Source organism: Heliconius melpomene, chromosome 14 (assembly GCF_056956725.1).
Source record: "Heliconius melpomene rosina isolate 202511_hmr_F chromosome 14, ASM5695672v1, whole genome shotgun sequence".
In the NCBI taxonomy this organism is placed as follows: domain Eukaryota; kingdom Metazoa; phylum Arthropoda; class Insecta; order Lepidoptera; family Nymphalidae; genus Heliconius; species Heliconius melpomene.
This window is the reverse complement of record NC_140402.1, coordinates 6,290,800-6,312,593: the sequence shown is the minus strand read 5'-3', so window position 1 is coordinate 6,312,593 and position 21,794 is coordinate 6,290,800. Positions and strand designations below refer to the sequence as shown.

Here is a 21,794-nt window from a genome sequence, read left to right as displayed (position 1 = left end):
AACACGTTAGGCCCGAAAAAAAGGAGAGGGGAGGTGGTGGGCTGGGTTGTTATTAAACCTACCACGTATCACCGTAAAAGGGATAAAAGGGATAGGGTAAAAGGAAAGGGGTAGAAAAATGCAAAAAAAAATATCACATGATTATCGGACGGCCCCTAAACGTATGTATTGGTGACATTTAGGGTGTTGTACGGTACTCCCAACGAAATAACAAAAATATGTAAATGTATAAAAAATAATGATAACTAAAATCTATTAATATTAAAAGGGTAATTGAAAGTATTTATTGATTTATTAAGCTGTGTACTTGTTTTATATATATATATTAAGATCTATAAATTATCATAATTAAAAATCTAAAGCTATTGTTTGGAATTTAAAGAATTTTATTACACATTAAATGTAGAATCTTATACTAAGCAAACATTTTGTTTCTTGCTGCTAGTCAATAAAAGCACTATAAAAAGTCTTATTTGTTTTATTTATAAATTACATATAGAAATAAATAAATTGTTAACTTCTAAATATTAGAATTAAATTAAAGTTTAATCGTCGTCGAATTTCTCGTCCACAACCCCAGTCTGGAAGGGAGGATCACGCACTAGGCTTAGTAGTTTATCCAGTTTCAAAATCTGAATAAAATTAAAATTAATAATTAATAAAATATTAACTTAATCATTTATATTACATACATTTCTATAAATAAAGGAAGAGGCAAAACGCGGCGTTGAGTTCCGTCACAACGCAAATTGCTTCCAGAATTTGTCGGAAGGTGGGGAGCGGACACAAGACTATGAGCGTGATACAACGTTAAGCTAAAAAAAGATTTTCTGTATAAAATGTCTGTATTGAATTTTTGACTTTGAAAATAGAAGAAAAACAATGTTGACGGAAACGTATATAATATGAACGTAAACGTATAAAATATTAACATGTCTTTTAAAAAAGTATTTTTCTTTCCTAAGTGAGAAATGACACCTTAAAAATTAAAAACTTTCCTCCGAGGTATCGAACCTATATAGGTAACACGTCCCCAAGGGCGTCTCAATAGCGTCATGAGAAAAATTAAGACGAAGTGAATTTTACGAGTAACCTGTTTCAGTCTAGTTTCTGTTGTCATATTCGATTTATAGAAAAAAAAATCCTTTTTTCCTAAAATGTAAGTACAAAAACGTTACTTGTAAACTTCTTTGGTCGACTCCTTGCGCCTTTTTCGGTGGTTTGCACATCACTCTCAAATTCGGCGAAAGTTTCACCACATGGCACGTGCCTCTGTAAAAAAAAATATATTTTTTAAACAAATTTCAAAAATAATTAATAAAAAACTAAAATTAATTTAGTCTGAGCACGTCGTGGCGCAGTGGTACAAGCGTGGTACTGTAAACGCGACGGTTGTGGGTTTCCCACTCGGGAGAATGAATTTTTATTAATATTTTCATTTGTTCGCCCTGGTGACAAGGTAAAGAGAGGCGTTGAGTTCCGCCACTTAACAATGCTTCGGCGGAAAGTGGGAAACGGAGTGTCCTAATTCTTAACACTACATAGTTCCCTCTACCTACCCTGCAATATGCGGAAAAAAAGTCAATACTAAAATATATAAAAAAAAACTTAAGTCATATATTCATATGACTATTATGCTCAATACTTAAGAACATTAATTAAAATCTTAAAATATTTTCTATTAAAAAATTAAAAAGGCCATGGCCCAAAAATGAGCACAAATTTTCATTCACTGCCCCCAGAGAGATTTGAACTCTCGACCCCTGGTTTACAAGACCAGTGCTCTAACCCCTGAGCTATGGAGGCGACATGAATTAAATCATAATGTCCGTATACTTAACATATTCTTTGTCTATAAAAGGATAAACTTTGAAAAATTTTAATATTACAGTCAATATTGAAAATTCATGCACAATTGTAGATATAAACATCTGTAGCAATCGTGTGAGAATTCATTCATCTTCATTTGAAAAAATAAAATAAAAAAGAAGCTGCTTCAACTTAGTGTTGGGACACTCCGTGTTCCTCAATTTTAGCTCAATTTTACAGACATTGCGAGTTGGGTAACAGGAAATGAAAAATAAATTAAATAAATTCAATCAGTCCTCCGGGCGAGTATCGAACCCACAGAACCCACAGACGATTATATGACGGCCTCTTTATTTTCTCTAAAAACTAAAACTTAAAGCATTTATATTATATCGAAAAGAGCATATAAAACAATTTTAAATATAGCTAGCTAGTTACCCTTTCAGAAAGAAATTTTATTCGACATTTACATGTGTTAACAATGTTACCTACAGATCGATCTCCATTCGAGGAAATGAAATATTAATTTAAATTTATTATTTAATTTCAGCGTTGAGTTACGCAACTCAACACGCAACGCCTCTGCCTACGCTGCCTTGTACGGTATACAGAGTGAAGTTGATTATTTTTTAATATGTTAATAAACATAAGCGTGGGAGTAATATAACATTTTAAAATGTATATAATCTTACTTAGTATCTCCGCAAACGACGACTGGCAGGCTTGCGTTGAAATCGATTCTGGTGAGCTTCTTTGTCTTCTTAGAAACTACCGCTTGTACGCATATGGGGCGATACTTGTTTACGTTTAAATCGAAAACAAATACCTGGAAAAATATAATTGGATTATAAATGAGTACATTTTTAAGAAAGTAAAATATATTACTAATTTTGGTTGGATATTCATTCATTTTTTAGTGATCGTACTTTAGCATATTCGTATAAGATTACGCCTAGAATTGAATTACAATAGTAAATGCGACAGGCTGTGAGTTCAATTCCCACTTGGAGAAATTGAATTATTTAATATTTTCATATAATCGCTCTGCTAATGAAGCAAAGCGCGGCCTACAGTTCCACCATTCAAAAAACAATGAACGGAGTGTCTCCACCCAAAGTTCTTACGTTCCTATTGCCTACAGACTACCTACCAGATACAGTAAAAAACTAAAAAAAAAAAAAAACAAAAAATAGAATTTTGTGAAGCCATCAAAATCTGTATAGCATAATAAATAATATTCCCACAATCTACGATAGCTGTCTGTAACCATCGCTTTACGAGATTAGCTAGCAATCGTACAAGTGAAGCGTACCGCTACGCTGGCACCGGCGCGGCGTACATATGAAATTAAATCGGGATTGCACCGATACACGTACGGGAGAGCAATGGAGGATATACAATCAAATTCCCAGTTACAAATGGAATATTGACGTTTAACTTGATTCCTGAGCAACTGTGCATGCAAATTGCAATGTATGTAGTTTAGATGAATTTATTATTCGTGTTCAGTGTTTGTGTTTATTTGTAACAAAGCTTTAAACATAGTATGTTATTATTATATGTAACTATTATATTATTATGTAACTAGTGGGCCCGTGCAAGGCTACGCCCGCTTGAAATAGATATATTAATAAATAAATTGAAAGCCAAAGATTCAGTCAATTCAGTAAAACAGTTGTATAAAATAACTGTTACGGCAATTAGCAAACTTGTCGAACTAAGTAAAAAAAACTTTAAATTGAGTTACATAAGCATAAGGATACATTCCGATGACGCCGCACTTGCACCTCGCGGAATCGAACAATAGTGTTTTAGTATTTGGCTGACTTAACTGTTTTGAATTATATAAAATTTTAATAAAGATTCTCTGTCTTCAACTTGCTTTAAAACAGAAAGGTTGTTTATAAAATTAAATAAATAATTTTTAAAAAGCCTTTTTCTCGCCTGAGTAATGTAACTGGCGCAGTCGGTAGGATCGCGGCGTGTTTGGCTTTAATCAAACTCTTAAAGCCCGCGAACGGTTTCTATCGTTATTACCGCGATCTATTAAGAAGAATCTACGACGGCGAGACCGGCAGAGCACCTAAGCATCGGAGGTTCTGCCAAGCAGTTGAGTCCCGGTTGGAGATGCAGAGGTTTCTTTGGTGAGTACTTTTGTTATCCAAGTTCCTATGCTATATTTCCTTCCGTATTTTTGTATCTGTCTATATAGCTCAAATCGCGATAGGCATTTACTATTATTGAATAAGTTTATGAGAAATAAATGAAATAATAAATAAATGAAATAATAAATGAAATGAAATAATAAATAAATGAAATAATAAATGAAATGAAATAATAAATAAATGAAATGAAATAATGAATAAATAATTAAATGAAATAATGAATAAATAATTAAATGAAATAATAAAATATTATTTTAATAAATATTATATTGAATTGAAATATTTTATTTGTTTGAATTATTTTGTTAAATAGGTTAGTCGTGATTAAAAGATAAAATGTCTTTTGAAAATTGCGAGAATTCTAGTTTTAAGTTAATTTCAGATTTTATGCCACGTTATGATGGTAATTCAAAAACGTTGAATTTTTATATTAGAGAAGTAGATAATATATTGAAATTAATAGAGGGCGCAGCGAAACACCACCCCGCTATTGTGTGTTTGATAAAAAGTAGACTCAGTGGAGCCGCAATAGATGCAATAGCATACGAAGAGTCTCTAGACTCGTGGGACGCGATTAAACGCGCTTTGATTAGAAGATTAGGTGAACCTAGGAACGAAATCCAACTAATGCAAGAGCTAACTCGAACGCGACGTAATAAAAATGAAGACGCGGAAACTTTTGGGAAACGCCTTCGAGACATACTTGACACCCTTTTGTCCGTAGGTAAACAGAGTAACAAAGAATATTATGAAAACATGGTTATAGAGCAATATACGAACCAATTAGACTTTCAAATTTCAATAGGTGTGCGTCTAGCCAGGCCTACCACATTAGAACTAGCAATTGTACAAGCTAGGCAAGAAGTAGCTAAGCTCACATACAATAGATTTAATAATAATTTTAATATGTCAAACCCCCAAAGTAAGGTTAAAGAAAATCATAGAAACTTTATTTCATTTTCAAATTCACAATCTAGATTAAATAATCCACCTATGCACGTAAATTCAAATTTTACCCCTAGACAAAATAACTGGACACCAGAACAACGTCAACAATGGGTTCAGTCAATGCTACCATGGAAAAACCGACAACCCTCAGGTAATTATAGACCTTTTATTAATCATAGAGGTAACATCCCTCACCAGCAAATAAATCCACCCCAAAAAATATCAGACGTGACTATGAGGTCAACAAATAAACCAGAGAAGCCGCAGTTCGCAGTGGAGGAACTCTTCTACACAGACGAGCCACAGGAGCAACAACTCAATGAGTATTCCCAACACTACACCCCAGGTGAGTATTATTATGATAATATACATATACCAGACGAGCAGGATACTTATGAACCAGTTAATGACGAAATAAGTAACCAGCAGGATTTTACGTTAGGCATAGACCCAGACGTAAAGAGATAGTAAAAATAAATAATCATGATAAAGATCATTTACCCTACATAGTAATTCCCGAATTTAAAGGTAAGTTTTTAATTGACACAGGAGCTTCGAGATCCCTTATCTCACCAGAAGTTATACTTAATTCTATTTTTCAAAATTGTGTAGAATATGAACCATTTGAAATAAAAACAGCTCATGCGACAACACAGCATAATCATGTAGTGAATTTACCTTTACCCCCAATCTTTAATAGTGATACTCTTCATAAATTCCTTATTTTTGATTTCGACCCTAAATACAAAGGACTTATAGGTCTAGATTTATTAAAATCATTATCTAGCAATATTAATTTGAAAAATAAAATATTACATACAGCGACAGCCGACATACCTATTTACTTCGACTATAATAAGAAACTTATAAAAATAGAACCAAAGTGTGAAAAACATATCACGTTAAAAACAAATTATATTGACGGATTTTATATCTACGACGATTATATTTGGTCTAAGGGATTGACATCCCCTGCTGCTATTATTAATGTTAAAAATGGAAAATTTATAACCAAAGTCATTAACACCAATTCAGAAGGACGAACCATATGTAACAGAAGTACATTTAAATTACGACCATATAATGTTATATATAAAGGCAAACAAAATATAAAAGCCGACGCCTTTCCTATGAACGAAATATTTTATAATAATGTAGAATCATTATCAACCGTAAATTCTAATAATAATAAAGTCGACAATATAAATGACAGTATATCCCAAGACGTAGGTGCACAAACTAGTGTAAACATAGAGCAGGTACCCCTTGTATCTAGTAATAACAACGATAATAACATAGAGCCTGACAACGACAGACAAAACATTATCCCGTCAGAGACTGAGACTGACAGTATGAGTATTATAACAATCAACCCTGATAATCTAGTATCTACTAACCATTCCCAACCAGACAACGAAAATAAAGGCTTACTAATTAAAAATAACGATAATGACAGACAAGTTAGGCAGTTTAACCCTAAAATAACGCCCAGTTCAAAGTTTAACCCTAAAATAACACCCAGCTCGAAATACAGAGTAGACAATAGATTAACTAATACTAGGATATTGGTAAAAGTAAATAATACTGAGAAGAAAATTGTATCATCTTTAAGGAAGTACATAAGAAAACCACATAAGGTAGGTGAAACAGTCTATGAGCAAGTAGCTAAGACGACGCTCAGAGATGAAGCCATACCAGATTTCAAAGGTCCGTATAAAATAATTAATTTGCACCCTTACAATAGAACGGAGATTATAAAAAATCATCCTAACTCTAACTCTAATAGAGTTCGTTATAAATTGCTACGAAGGCCTCATCAGGTCCCTCGTGTTCCACACAAGAGCCAAAATAACCCTAGATCCCATACATAATGGAATTTTATTATATTATTATTATTTACATTTTATTAATTAAAGAAAAACTATTATACAAAATGATATGTTTAACCTTGCTTTTACTTACTTAATAACGAATAAATATTATATATAATAGTTCTATATACAGAAAAATATTATATATAATAATTTTACATACAAATAAATACTATATATAATAATATATAATTATTTTAAAGAACTTATTTTGTTGTATGCGAGAATACTTCATCTTAAAGGATATATAAGGTTTATAGAAATAAAATAGAATATAAGTTAGATTTACTTATAAAAAACAAAAAAAAAAGATATATTATTCATATTCCTAGAGTTAGAAATAGTATTATAAATGGTTTAGTTTCGATAATAATTCGATACTAATAATTATAATTATAATAAGGACATTTATTAATTCATAAAAAATATATGTAGTTTTTAATTTTGTAAACATTAAACCTATTCAAATAAATAAATCAAAGTGTCTATTATGATGAAAGCATATAGTACAGAACATTTCCTAATTTCCATCCTAGAAATTCCTTCCATTTCTAATGATAAATATAACCTAGTTATTCCTTATTTCCAACCCTTATACTTGGTAACAAAGGGCACTCTTACCTAAAAGAAGGATTTAGAATATATACCTCTCGATTATATACATCAACTTGCATATAATATCCAAACCTTAGAAGAAGAGGAGAAAATAAAGAATTAGAGTATTATCCTGGCTGTTTCAAGCTTATCTAGGATTATTATATACTACTATAATAAATGTTATTTTTGGAAAATCTACGAGCATTTTCCCAGAGTCCCGGAGGAAACCAGCAGCGAGGACGCTTCAGGAACCTGCAGGACCAGCTTCCATCTTAAGGAGGGAGGAGTTACATAAGCATAAGGATACATTCCGATGACGCCGCACTTGCACCTCGCGGAATCGAACAATAGTGTTTTAGTATTTGGCTGACTTAACTGTTTTGAATTATATAAAATTTTAATAAAGATTCTCTGTCTTCAACTTGCTTTAAAACAGAAAGGTTGTTTATAAAATTAAATAAATAATTTTTAAAAAGCCTTTTTCTCGCCTGAGTAATTTAACTATTGACATATTTTTTAAATTTATTAACCGATTGTAATAAAATAAACTCCATATGTTTTCGGACGCTTTCCAGAATCCAATAGCGAAAACCGCATCTAAATCGGTTAAGCCGCTTCTGAAATTGGCGATAACAAACGCACAGACAAATGGACAAACAGACAACATTTTTAAAAATCATTGTATTGGGTTCTATTACGTTAATAAAGTTGCATTGCGTGTTGACTGGCGGAGCTGAACGCTGCCCTATTTGTCTTGTTACCAAAGCCGAGAAATGAAAATATTAATAAATAACAATTATTCATTCCTCTGAGTGGGATAGAACGTACAATCGTCGCGTTACAGACACACTTATGCCACTTCGTCACGACGGCCTCGTCTAATACTTACTGTGATACAGTTTATTTATATTAAGTAATTCGTAATAATAATATGTATATTACTAGTAATATCTTGAAACTGTTAAAACTAGTGCGTAGATCTCTACTAATAACCCATAATATATTTCTACTTTTATTTTTTATTTGTTATTGTTGTTTTAATTACCTTGCCATCAGCGGTACAGGCAGCGAACACTGTACTGGAATATGGAGCCCATTTCACATCTCCCACCGGGGAACCCAACTCGAACATGAATAGCGGCTCGCTATATTAAAAACAAGAATAAAATATATTTATATATTGTTTTTGGAATTTTTTTTATATATGTATATAACAAAAACCTACGTATTTTTTTCTCAAATATAATATCCAAATTCCACCCTGTTGAAATGTTTGTACGGCTTCACACATGAATTTTTAAATTAAAATTATTTTCTCACACTTTAGTGTAATCTCATACAATTAGACTAAAGTATGGCAATTTTTTTTAAGTTATTGAATCTTTTTTTTATATAAATATTTTAGTTTCTCTGCTTCACGCTACATCCCGCATGCTGCAGGGTAGGCAGAACGCACCGCTTTGCTTCGACACCAGAGCAAATAAAATAAACGTATTAAATATCTCATTTCGTCGAGTGGGAATTAAACCCAGAATCGAACCCACAACCTGCTGGGTTTTCTGTTACAGTCACACGCTTGTTCCCCTGCTCCACTACTGGCCACACAAAAAGTTATAAGCATTAATTTTAGCAGACAATCTTTTATTTTCATTGCATTTAAGAAATGAAACTCATATATATATATAACCACCATAATAAAAAAAGTAGATAGTCTATATATTTGAAAATCAGTATTTTTCATTACTTTTCATCAAGTAATTTTTCATTTCAAAACCTAATTAAAGATTTAAATATTCATATGCAAACTTTATAATGGGATTTATCTTAAATGAGCTTCACTGAATAATTCAGCTTCACTTTCCGTTTGCGTGTTAAGTGGCAGAACTGAACGCCGCATTTGGTCGAATTAGAGCAGGAAAATAAGAATAATTCTTTCTACAACCCCACAACCACCATGTTTAAAAACGGATTCATTATATTGATTAACTATACTGTTAGCGTACAAGTGTAAATGTGGGTAGATTTAGGTGAAAAAAAGACAATTAGAGCAATGGAATTGTGTCAAACGAGAACAGTTGCTTGTAGGAGGAAGCCCTGATTGGAAGGTACCTAGTGTGTAGTGTTGTTATTGAGTGATACATGCCACTTATTATAATTACGTGGAACCTCTATCCGAGTACGTTGGAAACATATAGACGGTATATGTTTTTATCGTGTTTATTTTAAAAACGTTAACCGCGTCCGTTTTCTAACTATATAATAATGAAATCGTTTTATTTTTGCACTTACTCCCGTCCGTCCTCCCATATCTTCACCCTCCAGTCACCAGAACAAGAGGCGTATATACTATTATTGAAATAGTTATAATGAATCCTGTACACAGGCATGTGATGTCCTTGCACCGATCTCACGTAGTTACGGTTATATTTCAAGGAACAAGTATGTATCATGCCATCTTCAGTGCCAACCATGAAAATATCTGGTTTCTCCGGATGGAAGCAGATACAGCTGCCGCAACCTGTTTTTTTTAATATAATAAATAAGTTAGTAAAGAAAAAAAAATCTATTAATTATACTAAAATGACGACGATCTTAAAAAGACAGCGGGAAAGCTGGATTCAAAGGGCGCAGGACCGGACGGAGTTGCGAGAATTAGGGGAGGCCTATGTCCAGCAGTGGACGTTGAAAGGCTTATGGATGGATCGATGGATACTAAAGTGTTAAGTAAAGCTTACTAGAAAAAAAAACTATCAACGTATTAGTTTTTTTTTATAGTAATATTTACTATTACATACTATTGACGGTAATCAAAGTGCCATCAGGTCCAGGTATGGGCGGTACGCTGGAGTGCAGGGTAATTATTGTGGTGGCCTGCAGCTCCCCCGGCATCACGGCCCACTGCACCACGCGCCCGTCCCCGGATATAGAGAAGAATGATGCTTCACCATCTATTAGACGAGCTCCCCAACGTATCTGTTCGTAAAATGGCAAGTTAAATATTTTTTATCAAAACACACGACAGAGCGTTCAGCCAAGTAAGAGCTGGAAACGTGCTGTACGAGTATATTTTACACGAATCATTTTAATCTACTTTTGAGCCCCGCATAACTGTATAATTCTTTGTTTTTTTGCCATGCGCTTTATGCGCAGCTTATAGCAAGGTGGGCAGAGAGAAAATAATAAATAATAATAATAATAAAAAACATTTATTGCCATAAAATACACATTTAACAAACAAATTAACAATTTAACAATAGGACATTATGGCAAAAGGTGTAACTCAGCTAAATGATGCTTGAGTTTTTACTCTCAAGCATCGCTGTTTTTCAGTTAGAACCTTGTGTGTGTCCCTGAACCTAGTGTCAAAATATTTGCTTTTCCACCGAATTCTCGAGGCACTGCGTGTTAAGTGGCGGAACCCAACGTTATAGTTTGCCTTGCTACTACAGCGAAGAAATATAAGTATTCATAAATAATAATTAACTTTTCCAAATGTGAATCAAACCCGCAATCGTTGCGTACTTCCCAAACCTTTATATTGTGATGTACAAATCAAAAACACTGTAAAGATGTCTAATTAAAAAATAAATTAAAATAAAATACATTTCAAAGGGGAAACATCTCACAAAATAATTCTCCCTCTATTTCCCCAGTGGTATCACTGAGCTACTTTGATTTGCTGCATAGAGATAGCGTTACTTCTGTTCATTCTCACCTCCCATACAATATTGCTATGTTTATCTCTCACAGAGTCAGATTTGTATTGGTAAGAAGATTCTAGAGTCAGCTGGGCGTTGTAAACACATACATTTCCATCATATCGTCCTGTAAGAAAAAGTTTAAAAACTAATTTTAGTATTTTAGAATGACGGTACTTAGATATTTTTGTTTATATATGGATTGCGTAGAGCTTATTTTCGCTATCTCTAAATACTCTCCCTCTTTTAGTATTTAGTTAGGATAGGCGACAGATTGAAGATTTGATTCCCACTCGATAAAAAATAATGTTTAATATTTTCATTTCCTTTCTCTGGTGAGCAAACTTAACACGCAATGCCTCCAAAATTCCATGGAAAGTGGGTAACGGAAGTGTTTTGGTGAGAGCAGAGTGTCTTAACAATAGGTTCCACCAGGTTCCCTTTGCCTTCCCTCCTACAAGCGGGATACAATGTTAAGCCAGTGAAAATAGAAAACATGTGAATCTGTAAATGATAATTTATTTTCTTACCAACGCAAATAAGATAAGGAGTTTCTTTAAAAACATCGAGACAAATAACCGGCGAGTCGGTTATCACAGAATATTCAGGATAAGCTGGGTTTTTAATACTGTAAAGGCATAGACACCCCTGCTTTTGTTGCTGCGTGAAATCCACTAACAAAAAATTAAATTGTTTTATTAATTGTATATAATATAATTATTAACAAAACTTGAGCGTGCGATTGTAACGACAGATTGTCGGTTCGATTTGATATATTTAATATTTTCATTTCTTCGCTCTGTTAACGAGGTAAAGCGCGACGTTGAGTTCCGCCACTCTACACGCAGTACCTTTAGAATTCGGCAGGACTTAACACTAAGTTCCCAGGTTCCCTCCATGTGCGTTATACAACGTGAGGCTAAAGAAAATAATTTAATAATTATATAACTATTTGAACCAATTCTGATCAATAGTAATTTGCTTTGAGTTTAATATTGACTTTACCAAATGTATGAAAACATTACATACACGACCCATAAGCAACAGCAAACAAATCCTGATAGTGGGGATTCCATTGAACGTCGCACACCGCGTGACTCCTCATGGGTTCAAATTGGAACTTCCACAAGGGAAGTAACGATCCCATACCTTCACGAAATTCATCTGACGGATCGTCCCAGTAACGGTAGTCTTGAGCTAAATAAAAAGAAATAACTGTTTTAAGAATTTTACTCTAGCAACTATAAAATACAAATTTTATACTATTTCTGCGAAGTTCATAAGTTTTTTAGATTGTACATTTCTACTGTACATTTCTATTCATGTATATATATACTTTAAATTCAAATTTGAAATCAAAATATTCTTCAAAACTATATATTCAAGCATTTCAAGCCCTTATCTTTCTCTAATGTAGGTACCTAGCTGGATTAGAAAATTTTTGAATATTTATTTCGTGAAAAAAATATTTTTTAATTAATATTTTTTTGTTAACGTTACCAATGTCATCATAAATATTTTGGTTAACCAAACGCTCCAGTATAGTCCAAGCTTCGCGAATCCGCTGCGCCAGTTGTTCATCGTGTATTTGTTGGGCCGATTTAACATGCTTTTTTGTTTTCTTACGAACCTTTAACAAAATGAAAATCACATTAGCTTTACTCTGTATCCCGCACACAGCAGGGTAGGCAGAGGGAACCTTGTGTTAAGGCACACCGTTCCCGACTCTGCGGCGCGTTGCCTCCACACCAGATTGAAAAAATTTAAATATGAATTTATATAAATACTTCATTTTACTCCAGTAGGGATCGAACCCATAACCAGTTACAACTTTAACAAAATATAATTAATAATTAATTTATGTAGTTGTTAACGTTAAAATAAGCTAATATATTTTATAATACCTGTTTGTATAAAGGCATAGAATTATATAATCTAATATAACACTTCCAATGTGTTTTTATTTATTTATAGATACATTTCTTATAAGGGAATCGAACCCAAATCATTAATGTCCAATTTCTTTATAAATACACATTTTTTTAATCTTATAAGTTCAGTTTAGCTTATTATTATTAAAGTAGATATAAATTATTTTTTATTTCTATCTTAATGTTTCTTATATAGTACAAAAGAATTACTCGTTTTGGCTTCTCCCCTTCTTTTTCACGTTGTTTCCTTGCGTAGTCCTCTTGATAGTAATCGAATATAATACTTTGTAGACCGGTTGCTCCATAGTTGGCTCTCGGTGGTGGTACTGTTTGTGTGTCTACAGACTAAAAAATAATTTTAAAAAAATCAGCTTCACGCTGTAACCCGCACACAGCAGGGTAGGCAGAGGGAAACTAGTGTTAAGACACTCCGTTCCCCACTTTCTGCCGAATTCTGGAGGCGTTGCATGTTGAGTGGCAGAACTCAACGCTGCGCTTCGCCTCAACACCGGAGAAATAAAAATATCTACGTACATAAATAAATATTTCACTTCCTCGAGTGGGGATCGAACCACATCACACTAGGTTCCCTCTGCCTACTCAGCTTAAAGCTGATTTTTTCTTTTTATTAATGAAATATTCAAATGATTTTTCTACCGAAATATCAGAAACCATATACATAAAGAACAATATTGTGGTAACTAAAAAATAGATATACAGACGTTTGTACTTGAAAAATATTACCCTCCTTTTACTGCAGTCGGTAAAAATAATATGATCATTTAAAATATTTATATTTCTAGCAACATCTTTTACCCTAATATAATTTCTAGTATAGGTTTTATATTAAAACTGTTTAATTTTCTTTTAATTAAATTTTATATAGTATCTACTAACCCTTTTAGGATAATTGTACGTAAGTGCTGCTCTTTCACAAAAATTGAATTGATTAGCGAGTTTTTTCACTCTGGGCTTGATATTAAGCACTTCCTCCGCAGCTTCCTCTTCTTCTATTAAAAATAAATATTATAAAAATATAGATTTATCCAATATAAACATAAAAAAAATATAGAAATTAAGTGGTGTATACAGCAACAAATCAATGTATAAAACATTGATTTAAAAATAAAAAAACAGCGTGAAGAGCAGCTCTATCCCGTAAACAGCAGGGAAGGTGGAGGGAACCAATTGTTAAGACACTCCGTTCCTCACTTTCCGTCAAATTCTGAATAAATCTTTTAAATAAATGTTACGTTTCCTCGAGTAGGGATCGAACCCACGACCAGTGGACTTTACAATCACATTTTGTTCCCCTGCGCCAGGACTGACTTCATAGATTAAAAGTTATTAGTCAATTTGTAATTTATAAATATGATATTTGTATTAAAGATTATTTTTTAACAGTTTGGGGTAAAAAATGTCATATCTCTGCTATTGTAAGTTTGAGTGCAGCGTTGAGTTACGCTACTCAACTAGCAATATTTAAAATTCGAGGGGAAGTGGACGACAGAGTATTGTTTTAGTATTAGACTATTCTGCTACGCGGGACCAAAATGTGAAAAAAAAAGACTTACTTTCTTCCGGAACAACTTCTTCAGGAGCTTCCTCAGGGACCGCTTCTACTTCTTCATCAACTACTTCTGGCTTCGTCTCTTCCTGTTCTTCAGTCACTTCTCTAGCTTTTTCCTCTTCTTGGACTTCCTCTTTGTTAACAAAACAAAATTTTTTATTAAATAATATAAAATTCATTCGTATACAAAGTGTTTGTTCTAGTTAGAACTATTCCTTTTTTTACATCTTAAAAAAATAGCAAAATATTTACGAAAAGTAGAGTAGAATTACAGAAGAAAGGGGAGGGCAACTTTCTATGAAACACGGTATACGCTGAAACAAACTAAATACATAATTATAATAATAATAATAATAATAATAAATCTTTATTTCCACAAAAGAAAGTAACTACATAAACAACAATGCGTTACATGACAGAGGCTTGTACAAGTTACACAGTATAAAATGGTTTCCTACCCCCTAAGCTAGGAACAAACCTGTATTTTAGGGAGAAGTGAGTCTGGTGTTAAGTTTAAGAGCGATATTATACAAACCAAAAAATTTATAACTTTGTTGAGTTGAATAGCTTATAAATATATATTTCTTTCTTAGTGAAGAGAAAGGGAAAAGATATATATATATATGTAAAAAATATATATATTTTTTTTAATGTAAAAAGAAATGATATATGTAATGGTGTGTATGTTTGCACTTTAAATGTGTGTGTATTTGTGTTTGTATGTGTGTGTTTGTGTGTGTATGTATGTGTGTGTGTGTGTGTGTGTATGTGTGTGAGCGCGAGTGTGTAACAGATTAAGTTTGCAGATATTTCAGCTAACTAGGGACAAGGAGAAAAGGGGTCAAACAAAAATAACTTTATTGTAATTCGCGAAAATAATAAAAATTTTATATTCTTAAAAGGTTTTCAGTGAGTTTATAATTTAGGCTTTTTAGCAAATTTTCTATTTTATCCTTTACGATGTGTTTGTTATACGAGTTTAATTTTTTTATGGTTTTGTTAACGTTATTGTAGACCACGGCACTAATAACCCTGTACTGCCTGGTGGCAAAAGTTGTTTTATGGGAGACTAAAGAGCAGATATTTCTATTTGAACGTTTGTTTAGATTTAAGTTGGCAGGAACTTCAGCATGTTTGCGCAGGATGGTGCGAAGAATAAACAGTTGCCTAACTGTTAAAACATTTGCTAATTTATAGAGCTCGGCTGTGGGAAATCTCAAACGCTTAAAACGCATGACCTTTAGGACGGCGCGTTGTGCACGTTCAACGGGTAATATAAGGGTCTTGGCGGCACCTCCCCATGCAGGTATGCAGTAGCACAAGATAGATTGACAAAGGGAAAGATAGACCACGCGAAGGGTTTCCAAGTCAGCAGAGTTTCGGAGCAGTTTAAAGAAGTAGATAAGGCGTCTGCATCTAGAAGAAATAGAGGCTATTTGCTCCTTCCAGTTAAGCCTTTGGTCTATCATAATGCCTAGATATTTGACTTTGGCTACCTGATTTAAGGTGGGGCATGCACACTTTGTTACTGAAAGAGAGCAGTTGTGAATTTTAATATTGAAAGAAGTGGGATATAAGTGGATTATATTGCAGCTTAGTTCGTTACATAGCATAATAAATACCATCCTTGACTTCTTCAGGTGCTGGTTCAGCTTCAGGTTCTTCTTCCTCTTCTTCTTCAGCAGTAGATTTTTTTATCTTTGCCCGCTTGGGTCCAGCGTCATCAAATCCCACCATTCCTAAAATGATTATTAATTGAAATGGTAATTTTTGCACTAAATCTCATAAGTAATAATTACACATAAATTAAAATTTACAAATTTATCTCCTTATTACCGATATATAAAATGTTAATTTGATAATAATTACCATATCCAGCTGCGATTTGAGCCTTTGCTTCATCACCATCTTTTCGTATAGCTGTTCCTTGGTAAATATAAAGTGGGTAGGCTTTTCCATAAGAGGGTCGAGCTTTTATAACAAATTTTCCTTGCCCATAATGATATGCTACTTCATCAGGTACCCATTGAGGGTTAATTGTAGTCAGAACTCTACCTACTTCCTCCTCGAGATCCTTGAACATAATGAAACGTAAAAAATATTTAATAGAAGAGAAAAATCAAAAAACTATTTACTTGCACTATAATATAACATACAGCTTCAGGGACATCTTCTTGATCGTCAGGTCTTATAAGAGTTCTTGGTTTTAACCAATCCAAAGCCTCATCCTCGACGAGGTTAGCCCGAGACTTCGTTGACGTTTCTTTCTGTTAAATAATGTTAATAATCATTTTTCTTTATTTTATTGATAACTTTTAAAACGAAAGCCAGTATGCCTACATCTAAACGTAGCAGCGTCTTGGTTATCAGAACTGTATCATCATCCTTTTTCAAGGCTCGTTTTATCATAGCCCTCAGCATTTTGTGAGTAAGTAAAGCGTCAGAAGGAACAAGTTCACCAGGGCGCGGCAAATCGCGGACTACTTTATGTTTTAACGTTTACAAGTTCTGCTTTACGGCTAAATATTCTATTTGCATATTATTTTATGACATCTTTATTGGGTACGATCATGTCACAAAGCTATAAATATAACTGGCGTTTTAGCTGAGCGAAGCAAGCGTAAACAAATGATTAAAATTCATTGTTAAAGTTGCGTGCAGTGGTAGCAGTTCCAAAGTATTTTATTTATTTATTTATTATATATTTAATAGTTTATTACACCATAATTGATATTAATTAACTAAAATACAAAACAAAAAACAAACATAACTTAACTGAAACAGGAAATAAAACAAATGAAAAATGGTAAGAAACGGTAATGGTAAAAGTATTTTATTTATTTTAATTTCATATTGATATCAACATATTCTTAAGTACTTACATCGCTGTCATCGTCAGAAGACATTAGAAATAATTAAAAGTGAAACTAATTATGTTTTGCAGCTAAAAGTGCAGTCTAAAACACTTATCTAACTGCAGTGCCCTTTCGCCAAAGCATATCTCTAGTTGCTAGCTAAATACAGTGTAAACTGCATAGCATTGATTTAAACTCGCATTAGTTAGTACTAACAGGCAACAGGCACCAAAAAAAACAAATTTTAGATTTCGTAGAAATATATATAATTTTCGCGAATGAATATATATTTGCCTAGTTAGAGAAGGTTTATTGTCATATATTTTTTTGTACTTTTTCATATAAATATCTTATACTTAATTTTATTCACTATAAATTAAATATTAATAACCAGGTTCACGATGTATCCCACACACAGCAACCAGAACCTAAGAAGGGAACCTAGTTTGCACACCATTTTCAACTTTCGGTCAAATTCAAGCGAAATGCGTGTTGAGTGACAGAACCCAACGCGTTTAACCTCGACACCAGTCCGAGAAAATGAAAAAAATAAAATAATCGAGTGAAAATCGAACCCATAACCAGTCGTGTTTACAGTGACAACCTATACCACAACTAGCCCTAAAATATCAAATAAATATAAACGGAATAATATTTAAACCGCTGCTTTAAATGCTAACGGTACTAAGTTCATAAATTACCGTTCCGTTGGGCGTGTCACCAAATTCTAATTAGTCCTCGTGTCTGGTATTAGCTAGCACAAGACAGTACGGCACCACTGTAGCACCACCGTACTACGTACATTAACAGCTTTTATAGCAACAGTCAAATTTACATTAGTTCCTTTGCGGCGGCCATTATTAGCGTTACTCGATCGAGGTCTTTCGAAGCATTTTATTTTTGGACTTCCACCATGAAAAGGTAAAGTTTAAATAGATATTTATTTTTAGAAATGTTTTTTTTTTTGTTTTTTTTATGGACAAGCTTACGTTTGTTAATATAGTAATCGTTAACAATATACAACTGACTACATTTTTCACTGCCAGATAAAGCAAAAAAAAAAAACATCATTATATTTAAAAGAGCAAAATGATGTTGGACAAGATAATTTAATAAATGCCAACCCGTTCTTAAGGCTAGACTAAATTGAATTAAACTGAATTAAATTGGATTTATTTTCGAATTTAATTTCATATTAAATATCTAATTTTTAACTGACTGCCTCAGAAGGAGGGTAACGTTTTACGTTTTTAGCATATTTATCCACTTGTATTTGTTTGGCCATGCTCTACAACCCATACGGCGAGATAGTTTTTGAGATGTGAGCTGTCGTTCAAGTCATCAGTACTGTGGTAAAGACAAAAGCTTGTGAAAAGACTATTAAACAAAAAAAAATTGGTTTTCTCTTTTCAATTCAGTATTTTTAGCAAGCTTATTATATTTATTGTAATAATAATTCTTTGTCTCTTCTATTTTAGAATTATATTATTAATATTTATATATCTAGCATATCCCCCCACCGATTACATGCCACTCTATCATCACTCATTCTTTCGACGTGCCCAACCCAGCTGAGCACGGTCTTCTTCATTCTCACCGTGACATCCTCGCTAGTACCTGCCATTCTGTGTATCTCTTCATTGCGGATTCGATCAGCTAAGCTGACTCCGCATATCCTATGAAGAAATCGCATCTCCACGGCATTCATCTTTCTTTCATTCTTCTTCTGTAATATCCACGTTTCGCTGCCGTATAGCAACGGCGGTAACAAAACTGCATTGTGTACGGCCCAACCGTGGGCGTTTAGGTTGAAATGAAAAGAATAAAATTATATGTTTAATTACAATTTTGTTATAGTACAGATGTTAGAGTTCAAAATTTATGTAACACAAAAGGCTATCCGGGTAAAATTTTGCTATTTTAATTAATACCATTAAAACCCTGTCAATATCTGGAATGGTATTGCCAAGTCAATAATATTGCAGTCAAATAATATTACTGTTAATAATCGTTATCGTAGCAGTAAAATGTAATGCCTTCCGTGTTTTGAATTTCCTCCCTGCATATAAAAAGCCTAAAGGCCGTAGAAAGTTATTATCTATCCCTTTTATTACATTTGCAATTTATTAGATTAACCTATTTAAAAACATGGATTATTTGTTCAATATGTATTTTTTAAATTGTTTATTACAATCTGGAATCTTTATTTATTATCTGAATTCCTTTATTTATAACTAGCGGCCCGCCCGCGGCTTCGCCTGCGTGAACTACGTTATTATTAGTTTCTGTCTCCATAAGAACCTACATCCTATAGGGTAAAACCCGGATAGTTGCCTCGGACGGATACATGCCTCAGTTTCAAATGCTCTATGTTAGACGTGTTGTCAGTGTTTCTTTTTGATCATAATAAGAAGCGTCCCCCGCGTAGGACTCGGTGCCGCATCAGCTGTCGATGTAGGTGCACGAGTTTTGTCCGTGTGAGTAAAAATCTTCCGCGACGATACTTTGACGATCGTCAGAATTATATTGGCAAGTAATCTCCGTTAAATATAATTATAAATAATTGTGGTTTCAGTAAATTAATTATTTCTTTGATTGCATTAGAGTTTAAATTGCACTGTAATAAACGTTTTGTTGTTAAATATGTTTTATTTATTTTGTAAATAAAAAGGGCAAGTATCCGTATCAAAAAGGATAGTTGCCCTACTGTCTTTTGCGGATTGTTGCCCTGGGGCAACTATCCGTAACTACACATTTTAACGAGCAAACAGGTTTTTTTTCTTAGTTATTTTTTTCATTTGGTTTTACCTTTTTTTCTTGGTGATATTTTTATTGGGTTTTATTATAGTTTATCTTAAATAAAATAAATTATCAACAGCAAAATGCCTTGCAAGTATAAACGAAAGCCAGGCGTGGTGCCGCGCCACAACGACTTAGCTTAGTACTTGCGCTCGAAGATCTAAATAAAAAACAAAAAAGTATCAACGAAATATCCCGGATTTATGGCATAACCTCTCGAACCTTAAGAAATTCAAAGTAGCAAATTCAATAAAAGAAAATACCAACAACGAAGTTAAAGTTGATAATTATTGTGCAGAATGTTTTGAAAATTATAATTTAACTAAATCAAAATCAGATTGGATACAATGTGAGATGTGTCGAATGTGGTTCCATGAAACTTGTACAACATTCAAAAACCATTGCATGAGATGTGGCAAGTTGAAAACCTTGGCTTCTGGTGACAATCAATACTAATGCCAAAGTTATTCCCATAATTATTTTTAATATTTAAGATAAATACTAATATTTAATTCTTTTTTTTAATTAAAAAATTACATGTTCAAATTTAAAATTTTAAAACCTTAGTACTTTTAAGTGTTGTTTGGGTAATAATTTAACTTCTCTTAGAATTTAGTACTCAATAAACGATCTCAGTAAATAATTAGGACTGAATACTTATTTAATAGATGCTATGCCAAAGTTAATTCTTTTTTTTTGTTGTTCTATCTTTAAAATAAATAGTAATATTTAATTATTATTTTGGATATTTAATTACCATTTTGGAGTCTATTTTTTGGTAATTTTATAATTATATTGACTTTGATTAATACTTAATGAAAGATTGTGTTCAATAACAAAAAGTGATTACTTAAATTAATATAAGTTCGTTTTTATTTGAAAAAAAAATAGAGAGGCAAGTATCCCCCGAACCATTTTTAACGTGAGGCTAGTATCCGCCATAGTAGGCAACTATCCTCTTTTTTGGAGGCCACTTAAAACAGGCTGTACTCAAAATTAATAATATTTATATTTGAAAAAATTGGCTAAGTTAGAAGATTAATATACTATGTTTAAGAATACACTTTGAATAGGTATTGTAGTGGTATACATTTCTAATAAAAGAGCTTTTTCAAAAAGTGTGGCAACTATCCGGGTTTTACCCTAAGTGATGTCTATGCAAAATTTGAGACTTCTAGCATTTGTAGTAACGAAGTTTCATACAAACTTTCAACCCCAAAAGAACCCCTTAGAAGTCGAATATTGCAAATTCCCATTTTAGCGAGCACCTACGTCCTATAAGTAACTCCTATGCAAAATTTAAGATACCTAGCACATGTAGTTTCTGAGATTTCGTGATGAGTGAGTGACCTTTCGATTTTATATATATATATATATTAACTTTTAGTTACCACGAAGCATGTGCTCAAATAAAACGACTATAATTGTAGAGTTCTAAAGAGAACAATAATTTTTTTTATAGTGAAAAAACACAGACAGAAGTGCAGACAAACACAAGAAATGGCAATATCACATCACTGTCTGTTTCAAATGTACGAAATTCTGGTTCAC

General features: G+C 32.9%; 1 protein-coding gene and 1 non-coding gene across 2 annotated transcripts; both read right to left on the bottom strand.

Moving 5' to 3' along the window:
- Positions 1-481: 481 nt before the first annotated feature.
- LOC146532135 (dynein intermediate chain 2, ciliary) lies at positions 482-17,284 on the bottom strand. The gene is made up of 17 exons (XM_085197490.1): positions 16,930-17,284; positions 16,746-16,856; positions 16,459-16,663; positions 16,212-16,328; positions 14,594-14,722; positions 13,917-14,029; positions 13,230-13,364; positions 12,589-12,718; positions 12,118-12,285; positions 11,619-11,762; positions 11,106-11,215; positions 10,186-10,363; positions 9,680-9,908; positions 8,436-8,535; positions 2,502-2,635; positions 1,179-1,272; positions 482-632 (listed from the first exon to the last, which is right to left on the bottom strand). Exons 1-17 carry the CDS (start codon positions 17,008-17,010, stop codon positions 546-548), a joined length of 2,265 nt encoding a protein of 754 aa, XP_085053616.1. The 5' UTR covers positions 17,011-17,284; the 3' UTR covers positions 482-545.
- TRNAT-UGU (transfer RNA threonine (anticodon UGU)) lies at positions 1,734-1,806 on the bottom strand. Its single transcript has one exon. It is a non-coding gene; the product is annotated as a tRNA-Thr (tRNA).
- Positions 17,285-21,794: the final 4,510 nt, after the last annotated feature.

Coding starts and splice junctions, on each gene's coding strand:
- LOC146532135 (XM_085197490.1), bottom strand. CDS start 17,010: ATGCTGAGGGCTATGATAAAACGAGCCTTGAAAAAGGATGATGATACA. Junction 14,030..14,593: donor AGAAGTTGTTCCGGAAGAAA/GTAAGTCTTTTT, acceptor TATTTTTAATAG/AAGAAGAGGAAGCTGCGGAG. Junction 8,536..9,679: donor ATATGGGAGGACGGACGGGA/GTAAGTGCAAAA, acceptor TTTTTAATATAG/CGAGCCGCTATTCATGTTCG.